The sequence below is a fragment of the Crinia signifera genome, chromosome 2, assembly GCF_055691185.1.
Source record: "Crinia signifera chromosome 2, ASM5569118v1, whole genome shotgun sequence".
In the NCBI taxonomy this organism is placed as follows: Eukaryota; Metazoa; Chordata; class Amphibia; order Anura; family Myobatrachidae; genus Crinia; species Crinia signifera.
This window is the reverse complement of record NC_139218.1, coordinates 118,946,992-118,971,513: the sequence shown is the minus strand read 5'-3', so window position 1 is coordinate 118,971,513 and position 24,522 is coordinate 118,946,992. Positions and strand designations below refer to the sequence as shown.

Sequence of the window (24,522 nt, the reverse complement as noted above, 5' to 3'; positions counted from 1 at the left end):
CTCTGTTTTGACTTAGAATGCGGGCTGCCTGGTATTTTTCCAAATCTGGGTAGGCTATTCCCCCTTTGTCTTTTGGGGCAGTTAGAATAGTTCTAGCCAGTTTAGCTCTCTTCCCTCCCCAGACATAATTTGAAAAAATGCAGTTAAACTTATTGCAGATGGATTTGGGGAAAGGGCGAGGAATGGTTCTGAGTTTGGGAAGGAGGATCATCTTGGCTGCTGCTACCCGGCCCATCCATTTAACATCCCTTAGGAGCCATTCTGTGGTCAGTGCCTCAAATGCTCGGAGTAGAGGGTCGAAATTACATGTTATAAGATCAGGGTCTCTAGCCTGATGTACTCCCAGGTACTTAAGGGACTTATGTTGCCAGGCATATTTGAAAGTAGTCTTCATGGATTGGACAGAGTCAGTAGATATATGGAATGGGAGGGCTTCTGTTTTATTAGTGTTTAGCTTGTAGTAGGATACATGTGAGTAGTGTTCGAGGATAACATGCAACCGGGCAAGGGACGATTCTGGATTTGTGAGACATACTAAGATATCTTCCGCGAAAAGACACACTTTGTGTTGGATTCCTCCTATCAGAGGGCCGGATATCAGGGGATCTTTTCTAATACATTCTGCCAATGGTTCCACAGCAAGGACAAATATTAAAGGGGAAAGGGGACATCCTTGTCTAGTGCCATTGGATATATTGAAATTTGTGGACAGGCAGCCATTAGCGAATAACCTGGCCGATGGGCAGGAGTACAAGGCCAAAATAGCGTCAAGAAACGGGCCGGTGATGCCAAATTTCTGCAGTGTCTGTTGCATATAGCCCCAGTGCAGCCTATCAAATGCTTTTTCGGCATCAAGCGATAATAAAAGTAGAGGCTGACTGGAGCCACTGCAATGTTCAACAATATTCAAGACTCGCCTTGTGCTTTTGTACACTTGTCTGCCCGCCACAAATCCCACCTGGTCTGGGTTAATGATGTTGGGCAGCAGGGGGGAAAGTCTGTTAGCAATCATTTTTGCAAATAATTTGACATCTACATTTAAAAGAGCAATAGGACGATAATTCTGTACTGCGGTCGTGGGTTTCCCTGGCTTTGGGATTGTTATTATTCGGGATTCCAGCATCTCTTTGGGAAATGAGGAAAGGGAAGAAGATTCTTGGAAGAGGTTCAGAAGAACTGGGGCTAGGGACTTTTTGTAGTGTTTATAGAAGTTGGAGGTGAAGCCGTCTGGGCCTGGGGCTTTATTTAAGGGTAACGAAGAGATAGCTAATTCCATTTCCTGGAGGGACCAGGGGGAATTTAAAAATTCAATATCTTGCGACGAAATAGACCTCAGGGGAAGGTTTTGAAGGAAGCTAGATATCTCCTCATGGTTTGGTTGGGTTGTATTTGGGTCGCTGTTTAGGTTGTATAAGTCTGAATAATATTTTGCAAAGGTATCTGCAACATCAAAGGGGTCTATTACTTTATTTCCAGAGGAGTTGTAAATAGCCTGAATTTGTTCTTTGGCCCTGTGGCCTTTCAGTTTGCGTGCAAGCAGGCGTCCGGTTTTGTTATCTAAGGTGTAATACTGTTGGTTAAGTCTCTGTATGTTCTGTTGCATTTCTGCCAATGCATAATAATTAAGGTTATCTCTTGCAACTTTAAGGCTTTTATAAATGCTATTGTTGGAGGGGTTTAGTTTATGTTTGTTTTCTAGCGTGGCTACCTCCAATTCGGCTGCTTCCTTTAGTTTTGTAAAATCCCTTTTTAGTTTTGAGGCTATTTGTATAGCCGAGCCCCTGAGTACTGCTTTCAGGCAGCACCAATGGGTCTTCGGTGAGGTTTGAGATGGGAGGTTGGTTGTAAGGTATAGATCGAGAGAATTCTGCAATGCTAGGGTACTTACGGGGTTTTGGAGTAGATGGGGGCTCAGTCTCCAGGGGCCCAGAGGTTTTTTATAGGAAGAGATGTGCCAAGTAATGAAAAGGGGGGAGTGATCAGACCAGGACATTGGTTGAATGATGACCTTGCTTATTGAGGCTAGGGTCCATTTATCGACTAAGGCTTGGTCTATTCAGGAGTATGACTTATGTACTTGGGAGTAAAATGTGTAATCCCTGGTGGTAGGGTGTTTTGTACGCCATGCGTCATATAGATTATATTCTGCTAGAAGATTTTTAAACGAGTTAGAGGGGTTTACAGGTTTGGACTTATATGGAGAGAGAGTGGGCTTTGATTTATCGATGGTTGGGTCAGGAGTGAGGTTGAAATCCCCTAGGATCATAATAGCACCCTTTGCTTTATCTTGTAGTAAACAAAGAGCTTTTCTTACGAAGGGCATCTGTTTGGTATTGGGCCCGTAACAACAAACCAGGGTAACTTCGAGTTCCTCCAGAGTTCCCACTAAAATCAAATATCTCCCTTCCGGGTCTGAAAATTGGGATGCTACTACAAACGGGCAATTTTGGGCAAATAAAATAGCGACACCTGCTTTCTTTGCAGGTCCATTCGCTGTAAAACATTGGGGGTATCTTGAGTTGAAGAAACGGGAGGGGGGGGGGGGGCTCTGTCTTTGGAAATGGGTTTCCTGTACTGCTACAACCTGGACTTTTTGTTTATGAAAATGATTTAAGGCTAACCATCTCTTATTAGGGGAATTTAACCCTTTGGCATTGATTGAGAAAATGTTAACCATGGGTTAAAGAAGGGAAAATATGCTTAAACCAGTATACATACACTTCAGGCACATCTAATTCAAGCTTCGAAAAGAGCATCATGATAGATGGGAAAAAGAGCTGTATGAGGACAAGTACAAAATTCCTACTGCAAATGTGAGATAGAGCAAGAAAGGAGGGGGAGGCAATAATAAGGAGGGAAAAAAAGAAAGAAAAAACAAACATGGGAGAAATAAATAAATAAATCACTAAATAAATGATAAGCATAAGTGGAAAAACGGCAACTTAACTAGTCTCTCTTGAGACTACAACTAGGCGTCCTAAAAAAATGGATGTCTGAGTGAATGTAAGGGGGGTAATGACAGATTCCCCACTCTCCGACCCAACATTGAAGCAAAGCAAAAATAAAATAATCAGAAGACCATTTGGTCCGCTCCGTCTACCCAATACAGGGCCCCCCATGGGATATATCACCCAGTAAAGACCTAGAAAGAGAAGCAGATACGTGACTCCTGGGGAGGTCCGGCCAGGAGACAGGAGACAGGGCCGAGCACGGTCGAACAGTTTAACCTACGGAATTTATCGCTCTAATAATTATTTCTGATAACTAGAATTAAATGTCTGGCTAAACATTACTCTCAAGTAGCCATTGCAATATGTTTTCCTATTGTTCATTTATTTTATTTTTAGTATAATATGTGGCACATACAGTGTATGTGCATTGCATGCACAAAAAAAAGATAATGGGTGAGATTTAATAGGATGAGAGATTCAGAAAGTGAGAGATTTGGTAAGAAATCTCCAGGTTTTTTAAAGTGGCAATCATTTACACTGCTAATCCAGTTTGATTTTGAAGTTGACATGATTGCTGCTTTAAAAAAACTGGAGATTTCTCACCAAATCTCTCACTTTCTGAATCTCTCATCCTATTAAATCTCACCCAGAGTATTTACCCATATGCAAAATTTGGTTTTGTATTATCATCAATGAGTATACCAGCTTACTTGTTTACACCTCCCAGGGTCTTCCAGTGGACCTTATTCTTCTTCAATCGGTCCCCTGCGCAGGGTGCGACGGGGCACGGCAAACTACATGTTTGCTGTCCTGCTCGCACTAAGCAGTGTGGCCAGGGAGCGTGGGGTAGGGGGCACAGCCCATGGGTTCCTATGGTAATCAGCCCGTGCAAGGGGGGCCTCCGGCACTGCGGGCGGAGGGTGGGGCTATGTATGGACCACAATAAGGTCCAGTATCTCCAAGGAACCAAAGAGACTGCAGATAGCATACTATAAATCTAATAGAGCACCTGTCATTATAAGCATCATTTGTGGCCACTGTTAAGCACTGCATAAGGCTGCACACAAGTATTAATGTTAATGTTACATTTTCACATTCTTTTGAGAGGCAGCATTAGGACTAATGTCCAAATAAAAAGGGCAAACAAATGCAACATCAGACACTCACTATTTCCTCTTTGGAATCTGTTATCCTCTTGATCTTCTCGAGTTCTTTTTCAAAGAGATGGATGACTGCACTATAGACAAGCTCAAACTGTTCCTATGGGATAATAAGTAAGACATCTTGTAAGTTCTCAAGTGACTATATTGAAATAAGAACACAACTGTGCATTTTAAGATTCTGTAAAATATATAAGAATCATCTTTATTTTTCTGATACAAAACGTACCTTAGTCTGGACTAATGATGATCTTTGGGTTCTCATTTCTTGGATAATAGAATAAACACTAAAATTGACTGGAATTATCTAATTTGGAAGAAACAAGATCAACAGACATTATTTATATTTATTAATATAGATGTATCCAAAGTTTGTTTAATTAAAAAATAATCTCTTGTGAGGTATAAAATCACGTATCAAGTCTGGCAGTTAACACAACCGCTGCGATAACAGCATGGGATAGGGAACTGCACAGCCGCAGTTCTGTTGGAGTGGTTACACTCACATCCAAAGATCGACGCTAGGCCACGCCCCTACGCGTTTCGTCACCAAGACTTCGTCAGAGGTCTTTATACCTCACAAGAGATTGTATTTTAATTAAATAAACGTTGGATACATCTGATTTTGCACTATGGAGCGCTCCTGTTTGTTCTAGACAAATTTCCACCCTCGAATCCAGGTGCCAGCTGTGGCATATTTGGGACCAGCCGATCAGAAAAAGTGATTTCTGTCTCTTTAGGAGACTTCATCAGGGGTGTGACACTTTTTATAAGAATCTACAAGAGTAGAACATGATTCTAAGTATACATTATACTGTATGATAAGAAAACATCATATAGTAGGAAAGACATTTATAATAATCAATTTAACAAATGACTGTAAAAAAATTAACAAATGAATAAAAAGATGAATAAATAATTCAGTTTATTTGTTTTACAGTCATTTGTTAAATTGATTATTATCATATAATGTATATTTGGACACACTTACAGTGGGAAATGTCAATAGGGGAAATCAATTAAAATGCAGTTTACGTTTTTAAAATAATGGGTCCCGCTTCTCCTGCATAACGAGGGGAAGTAGGAACACGTTACTGCCAGATGTATTAACACCCCCCTAGCTGATAAGGAGAGCCGTTATGCCCGGCATCCCTGAACATGTGCGATCTCCCTTTCCCTGGCTGGCTCTAATGGGCCGGAGCCACAGCAGGGCCAGCGTTGTCCCCGCAGTTGGGGATATGACAATGCTAGCCCTGAGCTGACGAAAGCGGCCGGGGTGATTAAACGCCTGGGTGGCTGTTAATACTTAGCCCCGGGCTGCTAATCACTGGGGGGTACTGCAGGGGACAGCCACGCCGAGCGTAACTCGGTGGGCTATCACTAGTGTTACGCTAGTAATGCATTGGGGAAATTGTAATCCCCTCCAGTTAACTAGTGTTAAGTGAAATTTCTGCACTTAACGCTAGTTCATACATCTGCCCCATTGTCTCTAGTAGCACTAACACTGAAATAGATCTTCAAATAATAACTATATTCCTTAATTTGCTACAACTTGTATGTATGTATGTATGTATGTATGTATGTATGTACCATACTTGCCTACGTTTGAAAACCAGTTTCAGGGAGATTATAGTTGGTAATAGAATTTTGCACAGCGTCTGATTGAGGGGGTTTGTCATGCTCCACCCAAAAAGCGTGTCTCATACCATATATAGAGAGATTGTGAACGTGGCACCTAGAGGCGTGGGTGTGTACTGCTACATCTGAGAGGAATCTTTTAAAATGACTTATATACAAATGTAGATGATCCCCAAAGCATTTAGTAAGAGGCTGCCGCAACTGCAGTCCCAAGAACTAGGCAGAAAGGGGGTCCAGGTCTGGAATCTTTCAAGTATATTTGTCATTAATAAAGGAGGGAAAATAGCACGTACAGTTTCTATTGGATAAGATTACAGGCTGTGGGAATGTTAGGCTATGTTACACGCACACAAAATTAGTGAAACCACAGAAAAATAGATGGCACCAGTCTCACCTCATCTTTCAGAAGCCTCCATATGTAATCAATTGCACAAATTACACCAGTTCTCCCACAGCCAGCACTAAATTTAACACAACATAATGAATTAAGAGAAATTAGTTAATATATTTTGTGAAGTATAATTAGCACATTAAATCGTGTATGAGAACCTGTAGGAATAGAAGTCTAACACTAGATGGCACTGCAGCATCAATAATGCATGAAGGAGTCACCTAGTTTACTACTGTCACCCTGCAGCAAGTCATCTCCATCACCACAATATAAAAAAAAACTTGCATTTGGGGTTGCTATATTTCACTAGAGAAAAGGTATGTACCTTTGATTCATGTACTTCTGATGACAATTCGTTTAACACGAATTGAAACATTAAGGCAAGCTTTGTCTCCCTGAGTTTCTTTTATGCTGAGAGTGCCGCCAACCCCCTCCAGGATATCTATGTTTCATTGCTTACAGGAAGGCACCCAGGATCTATATATACAGAGAGTGGAGTGCCGACATCCACGGCCTAACTATATATATATTTATTATTTAAAGGTGTTTTTATTCCTTAAAAAGACTGCATATCATCCTTCAAATACTAAAATTGTCCAGTGAGTGCCTTATCCCTGGATTTTTGTATAAGCCTTATGCACGCATATACAGCAGCATTGGATAGAGATCACTGTGAGTGCATTGGAACATACATCTTACACAACTCTGACTACCAGCTAGTTATATAAAATTATTGTATGTTATCCCAATGGACTTGGGATATAACTTGCGTATCTGATTTTTTATTCAAGTCTCACGTATATACTGCCCATAAAGTTATGCAATCAGATGCGATGCCACATTGTAGTGTGATGTCCATTTCATCCGATCACATCTTATGGTGCAAAAAGTGTCCCCTTTCATCACCCGATGTCGCATGCCATCTTGCGATGACACATCGAGGGCTTAAAGAGGGCAATCAGGGGCGGAGGAGTAGTGTAGCATTGTTAAGGAGGGCTAGCGGACAGCGGGGGTCAGCGCAGTGGCAGAATTAAAAAAAAAAGTAAAACACTGGGCAGCCCTCTGGCTGAGAGGGTTTTATTCAAATTCAGCCACTACCGCTGACCCTCACCACCTGCTAGCTTTCCTTCACAACGCCAAACTAGCCAGGTGGACCCCACTAGTGGTCACTCTGACCCCCTCTCTTCAAACCCTCCGCCGCCGCAGAAATCGTTCCATCCACCCCCAACCTGGATCAGACATGGTATTTGGATTATGGTCCCAATCCGGCTACACTGCATGCCAACCCAGGAAATTCATATTGCACATAGGTGTCTCATTCTAGTTGGCTCGGTCCAAGGGCATAACTACCATAGGTGGAGGGGGTGCAGCTCCTATAGGGTCCATAGCTGAAAGGGGCCCACTTTGCCTGTCAAAGTATCATGTGCTGTATACATTTTTCAACATTAGGTGATAAATAGGGGCCCTTACAAACTTTTGCAATGGGGCCCACATGTTTCTAGTTACGCCACTGGCTCGGTCCCACGCTTGTTTGCACGGAGGACCAATGTTGAAGCTCTGCGCATGTGCACCCTGTCCTCCAACCTTCAGACTGACTGCAGGACACTGCGGTTGTGAGTTATAGGTTCTCCCTTTGCTGTATACAGGTCTTGGGTCGGATGACCTGGGTTATCTGTTTATTTTTATAATTCTCATTACCCAGGTTGGATTGGTTATTTTTTGAGGTCCAGCCCAAGTTGATGCCGCAAAAAACAGTTTATTTGGTTGGTGTAAAATGAGTATTCTAGAGGTGGCTAAATGTTAAATAAAAAAATATACTGTTAGGCGCCATCTGTTGCGCCACCGCCTCCCGGCGCTGCAGGCTCAGGGACAGCGGGCATCTTCTTCCGGAGATGGCTGGGCTGAAGCGTCAGGGACATTGCTAAGCAACGCCCCGAACTTCTGATGCAGATGCTGCAGCAGGGGGAATCCATTGCCCGGCGAACCCGACGTCACTTCTGCCGCAGGAGGTGGCAGTTTTGAATAAATCGGGCCAGCCTTTCAGACAGGCGCTGGTTATAGCATTTTCAACCTGTTGTCTTTGTGCTCCTGGTTTCAGCTGCTCCTAGTCCTTGGGTCTCTGTTTGCCTGCTACAGTTTACTTGCCAGATCCAGCTGTGTGTCTGCGTTCAGATAAGTCAGGGGTTCCCTGCATATTTCTCTTTGCTATTTTTTATATTGTCATCTCTGCATTGTTGCAGTTACCTGTACAGGAGGGTCAGGCTTAGCCTGCTAGGGGGTTCCCTCTCCTAGTGCAGGTATACAGGATTATTATCATTTTTGTTTCCAACTGTGCATTGTTGTACTCATTGTGTACTTTAGGAACTTATTCCTAGTTGTCATCTGTGCATTGTTGCACCTGTGGGTTCTTTTTGGCCACATACTGGTAGGCTGAGTGTGCACGCCATCTCACCCCATACTTGCAGTGTGTTCTACCTCCTGTGGGCCACCATGTCCCATTCAAGAACAGGCGGCACCGGTCTGGGGCCGGACTTAGGGGCTTATTCTGATTGACTCGCAAGGCTGCGAAATTCGTAGCCTTGCAAGTCCATCAGTCGCCACCCTCCACCTGCAGTGGCGGCCGCCCCCCCCTCGCACGCAGTATCCCCCGCACAGCTGCGAATGCATCATTTACATAATCATCCATTCGCAGGCGGGGAAGTCATTCGATGGCCGCCGGCAATCGAATGATTTCTCCCATGCATGCAGTTCAGAGTGACCTATATAGTCACTCTAAACTGCGGGTGCCCTGTGCAAGGACAGGGCTGGCAGCTGACATCCGGTGATGTCAGCTGCCCGCTCCCTGCATGTCCGTCATGGCCTCATTAGCCTAGGAACGCCCAGCATTCTCATGGGAATGCCTATGGAACGCTGGGCGTTCCCATATGCTAATGGGGCTGTCCGGCATCCCCCACCCTTCTCCGCCCACCACTCGGAGTGTAGGTTGCGTGTACCCGGCGAACCGAGAGTTTGCCGTGGATGCACGCACCCTGTGTCTGCAGAAACGCGCATGCGCAGACACAAAACATTGGTCCTCCGTGCAAACGAATTAGTCAGAATGAGGTCCTTAATTCGGCCCCACAATTGTGGATGTTATTGGTGAAGCTTCAGCCCTAAGGAGACCAGCAGGACCACAGAAACAATGCAATCTGGTCCACACACTCAGTCCTTCCAACTTATGTACATACTTGGTTTCCTTAGCCCTTATTCTAAAGGTGGTGGTCTCATTTATAGAGGTTAATAAACTGTACCAATCTCACCTATTCAGGTTTTATTGTATTAGAAAACTTCATGTTATCTGGTCATTCAAACAAATAAAGTAATATTTCCAAAGGCCTTATGCTGAGAAAACTTAAACAGAAGAAATTATACTGCAGTCATATACCTGCAATGGACACATATTGGTGGATAATCATCTCTTTGCAGTAGACGAATGTCTCCTATCATGTCCAAGATATGTTGAACGGAATAGGGTACATCATGGTCTGGCCAGTTCTTATAGTGAAATTGGTGAATTATTCTGTCTTCCTGCATCAGAGTAACAATGTGACAGCATACGTTAATAGCAAGACTAAAATGTACATCACACATACAGAAAGAAATGTAGAAAATTACCTCAGTCTGCTTTTCTAAACATAACTTATTACTACTAAAATCATTATTATTATTTAGTGTACACAGTACTATTTTTCTGGAAAAATAGGTCCAGAAACTCTGAGTCTGGGGGTAGATCAATTAAATAAAAAGAGAGAGATGTATATATTGTATTTAGAAACGAAGGCACTCACAGGTAACGTTAAACTAAAACTTATCTTATGGAAAGTACGATATTGCATACAATCCTTTGATTTCGACTGCATTATCTGTGTGATAAATCGAAGGATGTTATGCGCGTCGAATGGGTCCCGACCAACTGCGCTGGCCTGCCCGGATGCACGAAGTGTTGAAAAATATTATGTGCTGTGCATAATATTTATCGAATTGTATGCATGATCGCATTTGTTTTTTATGAGCGCTGGCGGCGGTGTAGCGCAGCGCTGTACAGGAGGGCTGGCTGGCGGCAGGGGTCAGCGTTGGCGGCAGAATTTTAAAAATCTATTTAGCACTGATCGATCCTCTGATTGGCTGCCTGAATGTGAGGCCTTTTGATTGGCCGCCGACGCTGACAACCCCCTGTCATAGTTTTATTTTCTTCTTCATAAATTATAAAAAAAATGTCCAAAACATTTTGCAGTTGTCATTATCGGGTATGATGTGTAGAATTTTGAGGAAATTTTTTTTTATTTATTTTATTCAAGGCTGTAACATAACAAAATCTGAAAAATAGTGAAGCGCTGTGAATACTTTCCGGATGCACTGTATACAGATTTTCTATTCAATATCTCCCTTTGTCCCATAGACAACTAGACGAGAGAGCTAAGCTTCAACTCTAGTAGCAAACTCGTAGTGAGTTTTCTATAGTAGCAGGTGCTATAGCCTAACTGGACCTATATGGTAAAGCAAAGCCAATACACCAGGGGCAGGTATTGTATACTAATGCGACTGAATACTGCCGATACCCATACGAACGGGATCGGCCATATACAGTACGACCCAAAATACAAGATAGTTGAATGGATAAGAGCGTGGTTGCAGGACAGAAAACAGAGAGTTGTAGTAAACTGAGTACAGTCAAAGGAGGGAAAGGTTACAAGTGGAGTACCCCAGGGATCTGTACTTGGACCGGTGCTTTTTAATATATTATTGGTGATATTGCAAATGGAAATGAGGTTAAAATGTGCCTTTTTGCAGATGACACAAAGGTATGCAACAGGATAGGCACACCAGGAGGGGTAAAACAAATGATTGAGGATCTAGGTAGATTAGAGGAATGGTCAAGAGCATGGCAACTACAGTTTAATGCCAAAAAATGCAAAATCATGCACTTGGGTCTCAGAAATCCAAAGACTAAATATAGTATAAATGGCACTATAATGGAAACTACTGAAGAAGAGAGGGATCTAGGTGTCACTATTTCAGGGGACTTAAAAGCAGGTAGGCAATGTAACAAAGCAATGAAGAAGGCAAGTCAGATGCTTGGTTGCATAGGGAGAGGTATCAGCAGTAGAAAGAAAGAAGTAATAATGCCACTGTATAGGTCATTGTTCAGTTCTGGAGGCCATATCTCCAGAAGGATATAAATACATTAGAGACTGTACAAAGAAGGGCAACTAAAATGGTGCATGGCCTACATCACAAAACGTACCAGGAAAGACTAAAAGATCTTAATATGTATACTTTAGAGCAGAGAAAGGAAAGGGGAGGGCATGATAGAAACTTTCAAATATATCAAGGGTTTTAACAAGGTACAGGTGGGAGACATTCTTCACAGGAAGAGGAGCAACAGAACACGAGGACATGCACTGAAACTAGAGGGAGGAAGATTCAGGGGAAATGTGAGGAAGAATTTCTTCACAGAAAGAGTAGTAGATAAGTGGAATAGCCTACCATCAGAGGTGGTAGACGCAAATACAGTAGTACAATTTAAACATGCTTGGGATAGGCATATTGATATCCTTAAAAAAAAATAAGGATCAAATATGGTTTGAGGTAACATGTTTAAAAAAGGGGCAGACTAGATGGGCCAAGTGGTTCTTATCTGCCGTCAAATTCTATGTTTCTATGTTTCTATGACAAACACGACAAATTTACAAAGATGATGTATTTTCTTATTCGTATTTTCCAATGTTGTTCATATTCGTAATGGATCATTACCAAATATAAGGCCACCAAATACATATAGTGTGCCAGCATTGCACATATCAGTGTGATCTCTACAATGCTGTTAAGTTTAAAAAATAAATAATTCAAGAAAAAGGCATGGGGTCCCTGCCATTTCTACGACCCCTATCAATTTTGTCCCCCATATTTTGGGTAAAAGGACATGCCCTTGTGCCTAGTGCTGGTTTTAGAAATTGCAGGGATCACCTATGTTGTTTGGCCCCTGAATTTCTAAAACCAGAACCCGTTCTTTGAGCCCTGGGCTGATTCTAGCTGTGGGGGGGACCCCACGCTGTTTTGAAAAAAAAAAAAATTTAATACACTGAGGAGCCTATTTGAGATTCATATTTAATAGTGATTTGTATTCCTATACACTAATACGAATCATTAGTAAATTTGTCGGTACCATTGAAATGAATGCGACTTTATGACCATATTCTATCGATGGTGTATTCATTCCTTTTTTTAGAAATTCTAAAAAATACAAACAGTAAAAATATGAATCGAAAGTATGTGTATGTTGGTAAATTTACAGATGTGTGAAATACGTTCACATTGAATAGGTATAAATACGACCATTCATACCCATTCGATCTTAGTAAATTTAGCCCTATGAGTGACTGGCTAGCTGGACTGCCATGATAGCACAGTATATCAAGTAAGAACAGGATAGTTGTGGCACGCCCCATATGACTGTACTTTTAAAAGGGTGTGTGTGTGTAAAGTATCTTCTGTCTTTATTTTTATTACTTTTTTTATTAAACTTTTTTATTAAAGCATCATATCACATCCAATAAAAACATTGCTGTGTAATAAAATATAGCATAGTGATGAAACAGTTACAAGTCTCTATTACATGTGTTAGAGGTTTTAGTAATTGATTCACCGGGACAGAGGGTGAATGCAGGGGAAACTGTACCCCGGGGTTCCCCTGTTAGGGGAAACCCTCCACTGCCGCACACTGACATCACTGCCTCTCCTTCTAATGCAGCAGAAGAAAGAAATCTATATACCATTGCAAGAAACCATTATGAGATAGCGGTCTCTCTTGTGCTGAACATTACTCTGGCATTATTAAACCATTAATGTAAAACTAATATACAAATATAAAATTTAGTATACACAATCTATTATAAAAATAACCCCTATGCAGTCCTATAGTGTCGGCAGACAGGATGACAAGTGGGGTTGGTGCTTACAAGGTGTGGAGGGCCACCCTGTCTTAAGTGCTCAAGACCACACAAAGGCTTAATGTGGTCTTGTGTCCAGGGCTGTCCTGTTAGCCCTGAGATAACTGGATCTTATTGGAGATAAGGCACTTGAATCATAAGGCCTTATTCTAGTTCACTCTTTCTGACGAAATCCTTCTTAGATGGACAAAACCATGTCCACTGCAGGTGGGGCAGATGTAACTTGTGCAGTGAGAATTAGATTTGGGTGGGGTTTTATTTCAAAGTTAGATCTATATTGCAGTGTAAAAATAGAGCAGTCAGTATTTACCCTGCACAGAAACAAAATAACTCACCCAAATCTGATTCTCTCTGCACATGTTACATCTGCCCCCCTGCATTGCACATGGTTTTGTCCATCTAAGAAGGAATTTGTCAGAAAGAGTGAACTAGAATAAGGCCCATAGTCCGAGATAAGCAGCCGTCAGAGCCATGATAGCACATGGTATTATTGCTAACAGGCCATTTTTCTCATGAAAAAAGGGCTAGAATTGTATACCCCGATAATTATCATCGATCAAAAATCGCATTGTCAGCCTGTTTTGTTTGGAAAAAAAAAACTTGCGCACCTCATCGAATAGTGCCCTATATCATATTTTAACAACACATTCTCAGCCAGATATAGGGGGAAATAATCTTACACTCCCATAAGTTGCTATCAAGGTCCTGATGACATAATCTTTCTTCTTCTCTTCTTTTTTCTAAATAGAAATAAATATGATCACAGTTATATGGATGGACAAATGATTCTCATGCTGATTATTCTTACTATATCCATCATAATACTTACACATCTAATGGAGAATGGACCACACTGTAATACATCACAGCCTTCCTCCACCCAGTAGCGCTCACACTTTTTCTAGAACAATTACAGACATTGCAAACAGTGTTCTGCAAATACTTGGCTTGGATACAATTTATCTCCCTTTGAATGATGTGACGAAAACTTATACTCACTTTCCCATATTCAAACTCCATACAGGCCACGGCGATAACCTGTTGACAAAGCAAAATGAATGTCTCACAAGCCCTGAATAAATTCCTCCTTCCTGAGCTCTATGTTTTTCTTAACCAGATAAAATCAACATAATATAGGTTATTTGAATCAGTACGATCCAGTAACAGAACTAGTGAGTTGAGGGCCCAGATGCAAAAATATATTTTAGGAAGCCCTGCTCCATCCCACCCTAAGTTCACAATAACTCATTGCTGGTTTGGGCAGCAGTGGGCCCCTTAGTCATCAGGGGCCCTGGTACAATGCACCTGCTGCACCAATGGTAGTTCCGCCTCTGGTAACACCAAATGCCACGTGGCAATACTCCTGTCACTTCGGAAGCATTGGTCTTTTGCTCCCAAAACCTGAACAATTCACAAAAACTGTTGTTCAGCATTGGTTTAATTATCCAGTGTCTGGGAGAAAATGGTGATTCATCCATTACCAGATTTGCATTCCAACCAGCCAGATGATCTGTCAGATAACTCTAGAGTGTATGCTCAGCTTTAAGGATATGCTAAGAGAGGTATCCTTTTGGCAGCGGTAATGACTGAGAAGAACTATATGCAGGGTGCATGTGGGGATGTTGCAACCTGTGCTTTTATTGTGTACTTATCATGCTATATTTGCCTCGCTTTCATAGTGCCAATAACGGCTCACTGATGGAGAAGTAGCCATAGTGCTTTCACATGATGTCAGCGCCTGCTGCAGTAGCTGTAGTGCACACACTGAGATGTGCAGTAAATTACAGGGAGTATTTTATCCTTGTTCATTGTGATATATACTCTATTAAGCTAGATCAGAGACAGCGGGAGGGAAGAGGTGTCTACTAATCATTAGGACTTGGCTTGGTGAAGGGGCTGGGTAGGGGGCTTGGGGCAGCTGCTAAGGGGAACAAATGGTAGAGCTATGCCTCCAAGCTTTGGACTTTATTTATTTATTAACAGTTTCTTATATAGCGCACACATATTCCGCAGCGCTTTACGGAGAATATATGAACATTCACATCAGTCCTTGCCCCAGAGGAGCTTACAATCTATATTCCCTACCACACATATACATGCACACAGACATTCTGGGGTTAATTTTGTTGGCAGACAATTAGCCTACCTGTATATTTTTGAATTGTGGGAGGAAACCAGAGTACCCGGAGGAAACCCACGCAAGTACGGGGAGAATATACAAACTCCGCACAGTTAGAGCCATGGTGGGAATCAAACCCATGACCTCAGCACTGTGAGGCAGTAATGCTAACCATTACACTGTCCGGACTTGCCCTTCCTTAATACCTGGGCCTTATGGAAGCCTCAATCACCCTGTGCTAGATATTTGGAAGGGGACCTCTCTCGAACCCTGATGATATAAAATATTTGTGGTAGCTTGGGATGTATGATACAGTACACCAGAAAATTGTGGGGATACATTAGTTACTTGATAATTCGGGTATAATATGCTATTTAGTTGGTGTGTATTATATTGACGTTGTACATTGACAATTGTATTATATGCTGGTCTGTTGGGATGTATTCTGTATATGTCTGGGCTTGCGGGCTTTACAATATGCTGCATAGATTTCTGTCACATTTGTTGGTGATAATTAATTTTGCTATATACTGCCTTTGAAAGAAACATAGGTTCTCTCTTTGTATGTGATTAATAGATAGGTTTACCCTGGGAGGTATTTGGTTTATTATACAGATGGATTAATACAAATCGGTACTTGTGTATTTTGGCGGCGCCCATCGCATCGCATACCATAACGCATACGATGGTATGTGATGCAACGCGATATCGTACGATAGTGCACGATGGCATACAATTTTGAAATTGTATGCCATTGTACATGGCATACAATGTCATACGATGCGATGCGATTAAACATTGTATAAGCACCCTAATGGGTGCTTACAATGTTAAATGCACCCCCACGCCACCCCCCCACTATAAACGTGAACCCGAAGCGTGGCGAGCGCAGCGAGCCCGCGAGGGGCGGCGGTACGCGTCCTACGACCTTTTCATACCCCCACTATCCACGTCGGCGTGGAGTTGAGAATAGAATAGTGTGGCGAGTGCAGCGAGCCACCGAGCCCGAAGAGTGGCGAGCGCAGCGAGCCCCACGAGGGGACGCGGATACCTGTGAAGCCCGCGAAGGGACGCGTTTACCTGTGAAGGTATCCGCGTCCCCTCGCGGGGCTCACTGCGCTCGCCACGCTTCGGGCTCGGTGGCTCGCTGCACTCGCCACACTATTTTATTCTCTACTCCACGCCGACGTGGATAGTGGGGGTATGAAAAGGTCGTAGGACGCGTACCACGTTTATAGTGGGGGGGTGGCGTGGGGGTGCATTTAACATTGTAAGCACCCATTAGGGTGCTCAAAAGCACTCTTTAGGGTGCTTATACGATTTTTTATCGTATAGGGGGTCAAAATCGCGTCGCATCGCATGCCATCGGGTACATGGCATGCGATGCGATGTGATACGTTCATCGTACGATGGACATCGGGGGCGCCGCCAAAATACACAAGTACCTACAAATCTACTGATAATAGCCCCAAAGTACAGGGTTACATATTATTACAACATATTAGTCACTAGATATCTGTTTGTGCTAAAACAATACTCTACACTTACATAAATGGTTAGCTTCTTATAACCATTATTGGCTGCCTAGTCTACAGCAGAATACTTAACCACTGGTTTACAGTTATCTTACCCCAATATTGTATTCCCAGATCATTCTCCAGAAGTCTAGAACAGTGCTTTTCAGTGGGCCTTGTGTGGCAATATATGCTTTAGGATAGTAAACACCCTGTAAGATATACATATATAAATTAGTTTGTCAGATAAGACTAAACATTATCATCATATAAATTGCACAGGAGCATCATGGGTAATCAAGTGGTTATAAGTCCATTTAGCAAACATTGCGGTTTTACCTTATATCACTACTTGTTGCTGTATCTTATTTTCTTTGCCTAATTGTAAAATTAAACCGCTTCCCTGCCAGGACTAAGGCTCCAGTAAGTAATTGAATATTTTTTTTTTACTTGGTACTTTTAAAAGCTCCCTTCATATAATAACAGCAATAGTGTTACTAATTAGGCTCCAGTAAGAGCCTGTATTGAGAAAGAGAATGCAGTGTATAGGTAGCTTTTGCTATTACTCCTTTGCTGGAATTTGACCCAGCATCCTCGTTGCATATAGGCAGCCATCCTGTGCTAGAATGGGGTAGAAGATTCCTCTTCAATAAGCCTCTTCCTATAGGGACAATATGGATAACACCATTATTAGATGGTGTTAACCATTGGGGCCAAACTTGGTACATTTAGGGCTAAATATGATACATTCTCAAGTCTCTCAGAAATTCCGGGAGAGAAGGTAAGTAGAGTATACATGGTAGTGAGGGATCATCAGAAATGTCTAATGGACTTATATTTTTTCTGGGTTTTTTTCTCCTTAAAATCATGCAGCAATGTCAATTTCCACATCATTTAAATAAATTGCCTACTTAAGAAGAGTTTATTGCACAATATATCAGAAATATCTCCTGCATTATGCAATCACACTAGGGGTATTCAAAGTTAAGACCTCATGCATTATAGGCAGACACACCTTATGCAGCTGTCCCCACTGCCGCTCTTCACAACCCCAGACCTCCTTCCTGTAGGATAGTAAGTGTCTCCAGGAATCACTGAATATGGTGAAGATTCTCGCAAGTTCATTGAATGTTAGGTGGCCTATCTTGGCCCTAATAATGAATATGTCATTACTTAAAACATTTGGAAAATAGCATTTCCGCATGTGTAAAAGAGTTAGAGGGGTATTCAATGTAGGGTCACGACTGTCGAGATGGCCTGACAGCCGTTACCCTGTCCTGTTGTCGGCTGGCTCGACAGGGATTTTGCAGGCTGGATTCAATGTCCCACCTGCCGAGCACGAGAAGGGGGCGGTGCTGTGAGAAGCAGCTGGAAATAGTCGAGCTGCGGACGGGAGCTTGTTAATTCCTGGGCGTTCTCGGCAGAACGTGCTCGACTGCTTGAGAAGTCGGGCACGTTCTGCCGAGATCCCTGTTCAATTCTGTCAGGGAAGACAGCATTGAATAGGGCCAGCCACCATTTTCCCTGTCGGGAATGGCGTCGGGAGATTGAATATCCCCCTTAGTGGTGATAAATACATCCCTTTAAAAAAATCCACAATTTTGTATTAACCTGTCTTCAGATAGTACCTTGGAATTGTTAGTACAGTAACTGGAGCTATATACTGTATTAGGTGATATTATATATATATATATATATATATATATATATATATATATATATATATATATATATATATATATATAGTTTTGCATTTAAAACATTTAAAAGGATATTTGAATACATACCCTAATAAAATTAGCATTGATAAAATCTGTATCTTCATCTGAGGTGATCAGTGTGAGTTCCACTCGACTGTGATCAACTGTAATACAAGGATACATGCAGATGTGTAGAGAACAGTTTTATTTTTAAAGCAGTATCAAATATTCACTCTCCTGAGCAATCATATCTCCTTGACACTGTCTCTCTCTCCCTACCTCTCTTCCTCTCCCTCCCCCTGACATGGTCTCTGTCTCTCTCTCTGACACCCCCTCACCCTCTTTTTCTGAAGGTCTCTTCCTCTCTCTCTCTTTCTATCCCTCCTCTATACCTGGGGCTGGTCTCTCTCTCCATTACACCCTCTCTCTCGTTCTCTCCCTGACACTGTCTCTCATTGTCTCCCCCTTTCTCTCCTGGACACCCTCTCTCTCTCTCCCTGTCTCTAGCCCTTTCTCTCCTTGACACTTTCTCTTGCTCACCTCTTTATCTCTCCCTCCTTGACACTACCACTCGCACCCTTCTCTCTTGCTCCTCCACCTCTTTCTCTAACACACTGCCTCTTCTCTCTTTCTCCCATTCCCTCTTTTCCTATGAAGCCCTTTACTCTCCCTGTCCACCTTCTCTCCCACTCCCTCTTTTTATTTTTATTTCTATTTTTCCCTAAAACCCTCTTTGTCTCTCACTCCATTCACTCACTGGTTGTGGTGGGGGGCCTTTCAAGATTCTGATATGGGGTCCATAATAATCTAGTTGTGCCACTCTGCATTGTCATTGTAAAATATATGGTACTTATCAAGAGATTCCTGGGGTTAACTTTAACAATTTAAAAAAATCAGAAGTTTCTTAACATTTTATAAAAAAGGAAGTAGGAGATTTCAGTTTTGCTTTGCTTTGTACATAAAGGAGCCAGTGATATCAGTGACATGTTGTCACTGGTAATCCCCACCAGTGGTCATATTAGCCAGTCTATTTTAAAAGAACCAATTTTCATAGCCGGCCTTAACGATTTGATTCACTACCATGTTTCCCCGATAATAAGACATCCCCCGAAAATAAGACATCCCCCAGATTTTGGACATGTGTCCAAAATAAGACCTCCCCCGAAAATAAGGCCAATTCAAATTTCAATCCTGTGGATTGCAAACAATAAATACTAGACCCCGCTAACCTCCAGGTGATCTTCAATCACCACTGAGGTATTTAGAGACCTCCGGCTTCTACAGATGCCGCTTTGCTCCCGGTCCCAGGGATGCATTGCGGTCGCCGCGTGACGTCGCCGCCCACATCACGCGGCTGCAGCAGAGCGGCTGCAGCAGAGCACGGAGCGCTGGCATTGATGAGAAGAGAGGAGGAGAGGTGTGTAAAGGAGGCTATGGTACGTTCCCTCCCTCGCATGTTTACAAGGAGCACTGGGGGCATGTTTAAAAGGAGGACAGGGGCATGTATTAAAATAAGACCTCCCCTGAAAATAAGGCCTATGGTGTTTTTTGTGGGTTGAAAAAAAATAAGACAGTGTCTTATTATCGGGGAAACGCAGTAGATAAGAGTTTGGCTGGTGCACACTAGCGCACTTGAGCATTGGTGGGAGAGGTTGGTGCTAACATATACACTGGGGTCTGGGGAGAATGGGGACCGATAAACACACATGGTCCTTTGGGGGGCATAAGGACATACACACTGGGGCTTTCTGGGAGGCATGGGGATATACACAATTAATCTCTTAATTGTTAATAAATTGCAATTTGAAAATGTGTCTGACTTTAACATAATCCTCTGAGCATGAGTCTAGAATTGGCAAAGGGAAGTGAACAATGCAGGAGAGATTTATTGGGCCAGATGCACTAAGCTCCAAAAGTGATAAAATGGAGATTGGTAAACCACCAACCAATCAGCTCCTACCTGACGCTTATCGAACACAGTCTGTGACATGGCAAGTAGGCGCTGATTGGCTGGCTGTTTATCACTCTTCATTTTATCACCTTTGCAGCTTAGTGCGTCTGGCCCATTATCACAAAACTGGGAATCCCCAGAGGTAGCATATCAATATATTTGTTTAGACATGTGTACCTGATTTAAGGCCCCACCCCTGGTCAAGGAGTTTCACGGCAATAGTAAAAATACTATATGACTTTTAAGCCCCTTACACAATAAGCAATATTTTAAACAATATCGCCCATTTCCAGGCATATTTTCCACAAGGCCACATAAAGATATCCAACAAGGTCCCAGAGGAGCATTGCGTGACTACTGTGTTACGTCATTACATCACATGATGTTCTTTAAATATTTGGACACACAAAATAATTTCATTCACTGCATACCTGCCAACTGTCCTGCTTATCGCGGGAACGTCCCAGTATTTTGGGACATATATATATATATATATAAGTATAGGCCACACCCCCTTTCTGATAGGCCACGCCACACAGCGTGTCTGCGCCGCACACCCTTCCCGGACCGGTTTCAATGTATGTTGGGAGGTATGCACTGTATGTGGGCAGTTACTTTAAATGTGGCACAGGTTTTAGGCCTACTGCCAAAAGACCTAGAGCCTAATTCAGATTTATATGAAACGCTGGTGTACCCGTAGCTGGGCATTTATCGTTTGATTGTGCACACGCCAAGGTACTTTAGCAATTCTGGCTGCAATCATCTGCAAAAATATAGTGCTATGGATTGTTTGAGTAGAGCCTTAAACCGGTATCTTGCTTAGGGCCCCATTAGGTCTACTGTATTTCCACTTCTAATTTCCCCCTTCTTAGTGAAATTGTTTAAAATACCACTTAGTGTGTATGATAAATATCGACATACATGTGCACTCTTGTGGGTCGTTAACGTTGGCCTCCATCATCTGCATGTTAACGAGGGTCATGCTGCCCTCCGCTCCCCTGCCATTTCACCTGCCGTCGCTCCCTCCTGCCGGCATTGGCACTAATCCAGGTTGACACCGCTTCCTATGTCGCGTAGCATATACCAGGCATATACACAGTATCAGTGTATGCAGACACAAACGAATTGCAAGTCTCACTCAGATCCGTTGACTGATGCAAATTGTATTTTGTGGATGACTGCAATAACATTGTTTCTGGTGTTGTTGTGAGACCTCATTCAGTGGCGCATGCAGGGAAAAAAGGGGGGTTCTGTGTACCCAGACCCCCTTCCCCCTATTCAACAGACATTTTCTTATTTTTCTTCCTTTCTTTTTTTTTAATTGGTCACCACTTTGTTAATACCACTATTCATGTGTCAATAGGGAGGGGGTGGGGCCAAAAAGACATGAGTCTAAAGGAAGGCTCTGCCCCTCCAGAAAGTCTGGCTATTCATGGCCTCCTGTCTACAGATGCTGCTTGGTGAGTGAGGTGGGGATTGGGAATGTATGTGCGTGGGATACAGTATGGAGTAAATTTACTAACGCTTATAAAAATGAAAAGAGGTGATGTTTCCCATACTTTCTATAATTTCTCTATAGCATCAAAGAACAGGGTAGACAGAATTTGATTAGTTGCTATGGGCAGCATCACCTCTTTTTAGAAGCAGGGGCAGTTTTGTGGTGCATCCATAAAATAGTCCCGTCTCCAAAACTACCAACCAATATCCAATAGTCAGCAAAATTATTATCTTGCAGCAAGGAGCACTCACCAATCAATTAGTGGTCAAAGTCCTTTTTAATCCATAGTAAAGGCAGTCAACGCTTCGACCCTCTTGGGGTCTTTGTCAAGACAACAGCAAAAGCAGCGTCAGTACATCAGGCAGGCTAAAGGCATGCCTTTAGCCTGCCTGATGTACTGACGCTGCTTTTGCTGTTGTCTTGATAAAGACCCCGAGAGGGTCGAAACGTTGACTGCCTTTATTATGGATTAAAAAGGACTTTGACCCTGAGGTAGTGGAGAGGAGAAACAAAGGACTTTGACCCTGAGGTAGGGGAGATGAGAAACCCTGTGGTAGGGGAGAGGAGATTATTAAGGATGGTAGGAAAGAGGAGAGGGTGGGAGAAATATTAAAGAGCATATAAACGAGTATATTGTAAAGCAATGAATATGAATTGTAACCCTCGATAAGTTGAATCCTAATATTTATTTATTTGATGTATTATAATATTTAATATGATGATGTATTTATGACCCACAAATTTGAAATTTCCACTCTGTGTTTATTTTTGAAGAAATATTAAATAAATTGTTATTTAAAAGAAAAAAAAGACTTTGACCAATAATTGATTGGTGAGTGCTCCTTGCTGCAGGATAATCATTTTTCAGACTATTGGATATTGGATATATATATATATATAGTATATATATAATAATATATATATATATATATATATATATATATATATATATATGTAAAAAGAAATTGAAGAAAAAGCGCAGATATGAGCAAAGTGTAAAACAAATTTTACTAAAAGTGCAGGCTCACATACATCATAGATAACAGCAAACAGCTTGCCACAGTGATATCCAACACGGTGCACCAACCACGGAGGCCCTGGCGGCGGCGAAAAGGCTGGTCCCGGCTATTCAAGTCGTTGTTGCACCATGTTGGATATCACTGTGGCAAGCTGTTTGCTGTTATCTATGATGTATGTGAGCCTGCACTTTTAGTAAAATTTGTTTTACACTTTGCTCATATCTGCGCTTTTTCTCCAATTTCTTTCTACATGTGATTGGGACAATTAAAGCTAAGGTCTGGCTTTATTTGGAGAGAGCTGCACTACATCCTGACCCAAGGACGCACTCCTATTTTCTGAAGCTTGTGGCTGTGCGCAGTCTGGATCTACATTTTGTATATATATATATATACACATTGGCACTCCAACGTACTTTGTAAAAAATGTTATATAAATCCGACGTTTCAAGTTGTATAAAGTGTGCCTATAGTGCACTATATGGATTAATGCCCCTTGATAAAGGGGTCAGTGAACCCCGAAATGTTGGTACATTAGTACGCATCTTGCACATTATGTAAATATACTCTTTTCACACCACTCCAGTCTCTGAGTGCTGCTGATTTCCAGATATACTGTATGTGTGTGTGTATATGTATGTATATACTGTATATATATATATATATATATACTCTAAACATCTAGAGGTATTGCAGCCTTCAGTATACAGAGTAGACCAGCACTCCCATAATAAATGCAATTAAAATGTAATGCTCAAGGTAGTAACACTTAGATTCAATGTAAATACAGGTTACTTATCATGTCAGCAGGCTTATCAAGACAGGCAGGCTTAAGACAGCATGGGAAAACTCCATTTCCAAAACCCTGATGGGCTGTTTTTGGTGTTAGTACACCTTTATCAAACGGTATCCCTTCATTGATGCCCATGTGTGTTAGAGAAACGTGCTTCTGGCACTCACAACAATCCAATAAGGCGACCAAATAGGTCAACGTTTCAGGGGCACCTGGCGCGTACTTGCAGCCATGACCCCTTCTGCCACAAACGGTGGCCCATTCTGCCAGCGCTTGGCTCTGTGTTCACACCCACCCCACACACACATACACCTCCATCCAATATTGTGTTTTACCTGTGGAACTGCAGCTCACAGCGGCGGGAAGTTGTAACATCTGCTGGCCATTATCGCCGGGCATCGCATTATTAGTAACGGCATATGCTGTAACATATGCGGTTATTAATGCAAGGGACAGCTCTTGCGATAAGAGCTGTCCCTTGCGATGCGGTGCTGGTGCTGGACTTCCGGGTCTGTGACCCGGGAGTCCATCTGCGCATGCGCAGAACGCCGGAGCCTGCCGCAGGGACGGATCCCTCACACAGTGCTGTGGTAAGAAGCCCATAGGCTTCTGCAGGGAATCGCCAGCAATCTTTTGCTGGCGATTCCCTCCGCAGTGGCAGCGCCAGAGAGCATACAGAAATGCGGTAAAAACCCCGATAACGGGGTTTTTACCGCATTTCTGATTTAGAGAATCTCCCCCAGCAAGCCTACACCACATGCTGGTCCTTGAAGAACCACAAGTACCAAAATGTGGGGCATTT

The 24,522-nt window shown here is 42.4% G+C and overlaps 1 protein-coding gene across 1 annotated transcript in view; it reads right to left on the bottom strand.

Moving 5' to 3' along the window:
* The window catches only part of PTPN22 (protein tyrosine phosphatase non-receptor type 22), a 112,163-nt gene that overhangs the window by 31,965 nt on the left and 55,676 nt on the right, over positions 1-24,522 (bottom strand). The window contains exons 3-11 of the mRNA XM_083171056.1: positions 18,550-18,626; positions 16,879-16,974; positions 14,129-14,167; positions 13,959-14,030; positions 13,810-13,869; positions 9,565-9,707; positions 6,144-6,210; positions 4,341-4,418; positions 4,119-4,211 (exon numbers count right to left, since the gene is read on the bottom strand). Of these exons, the coding sequence (XP_083027182.1) occupies positions 4,119-4,211; positions 4,341-4,418; positions 6,144-6,210; positions 9,565-9,707; positions 13,810-13,869; positions 13,959-14,030; positions 14,129-14,167; positions 16,879-16,974; positions 18,550-18,626 (725 nt within the window). The remainder of the gene's footprint in view (positions 1-4,118; positions 4,212-4,340; positions 4,419-6,143; positions 6,211-9,564; positions 9,708-13,809; positions 13,870-13,958; positions 14,031-14,128; positions 14,168-16,878; positions 16,975-18,549; positions 18,627-24,522) is intronic.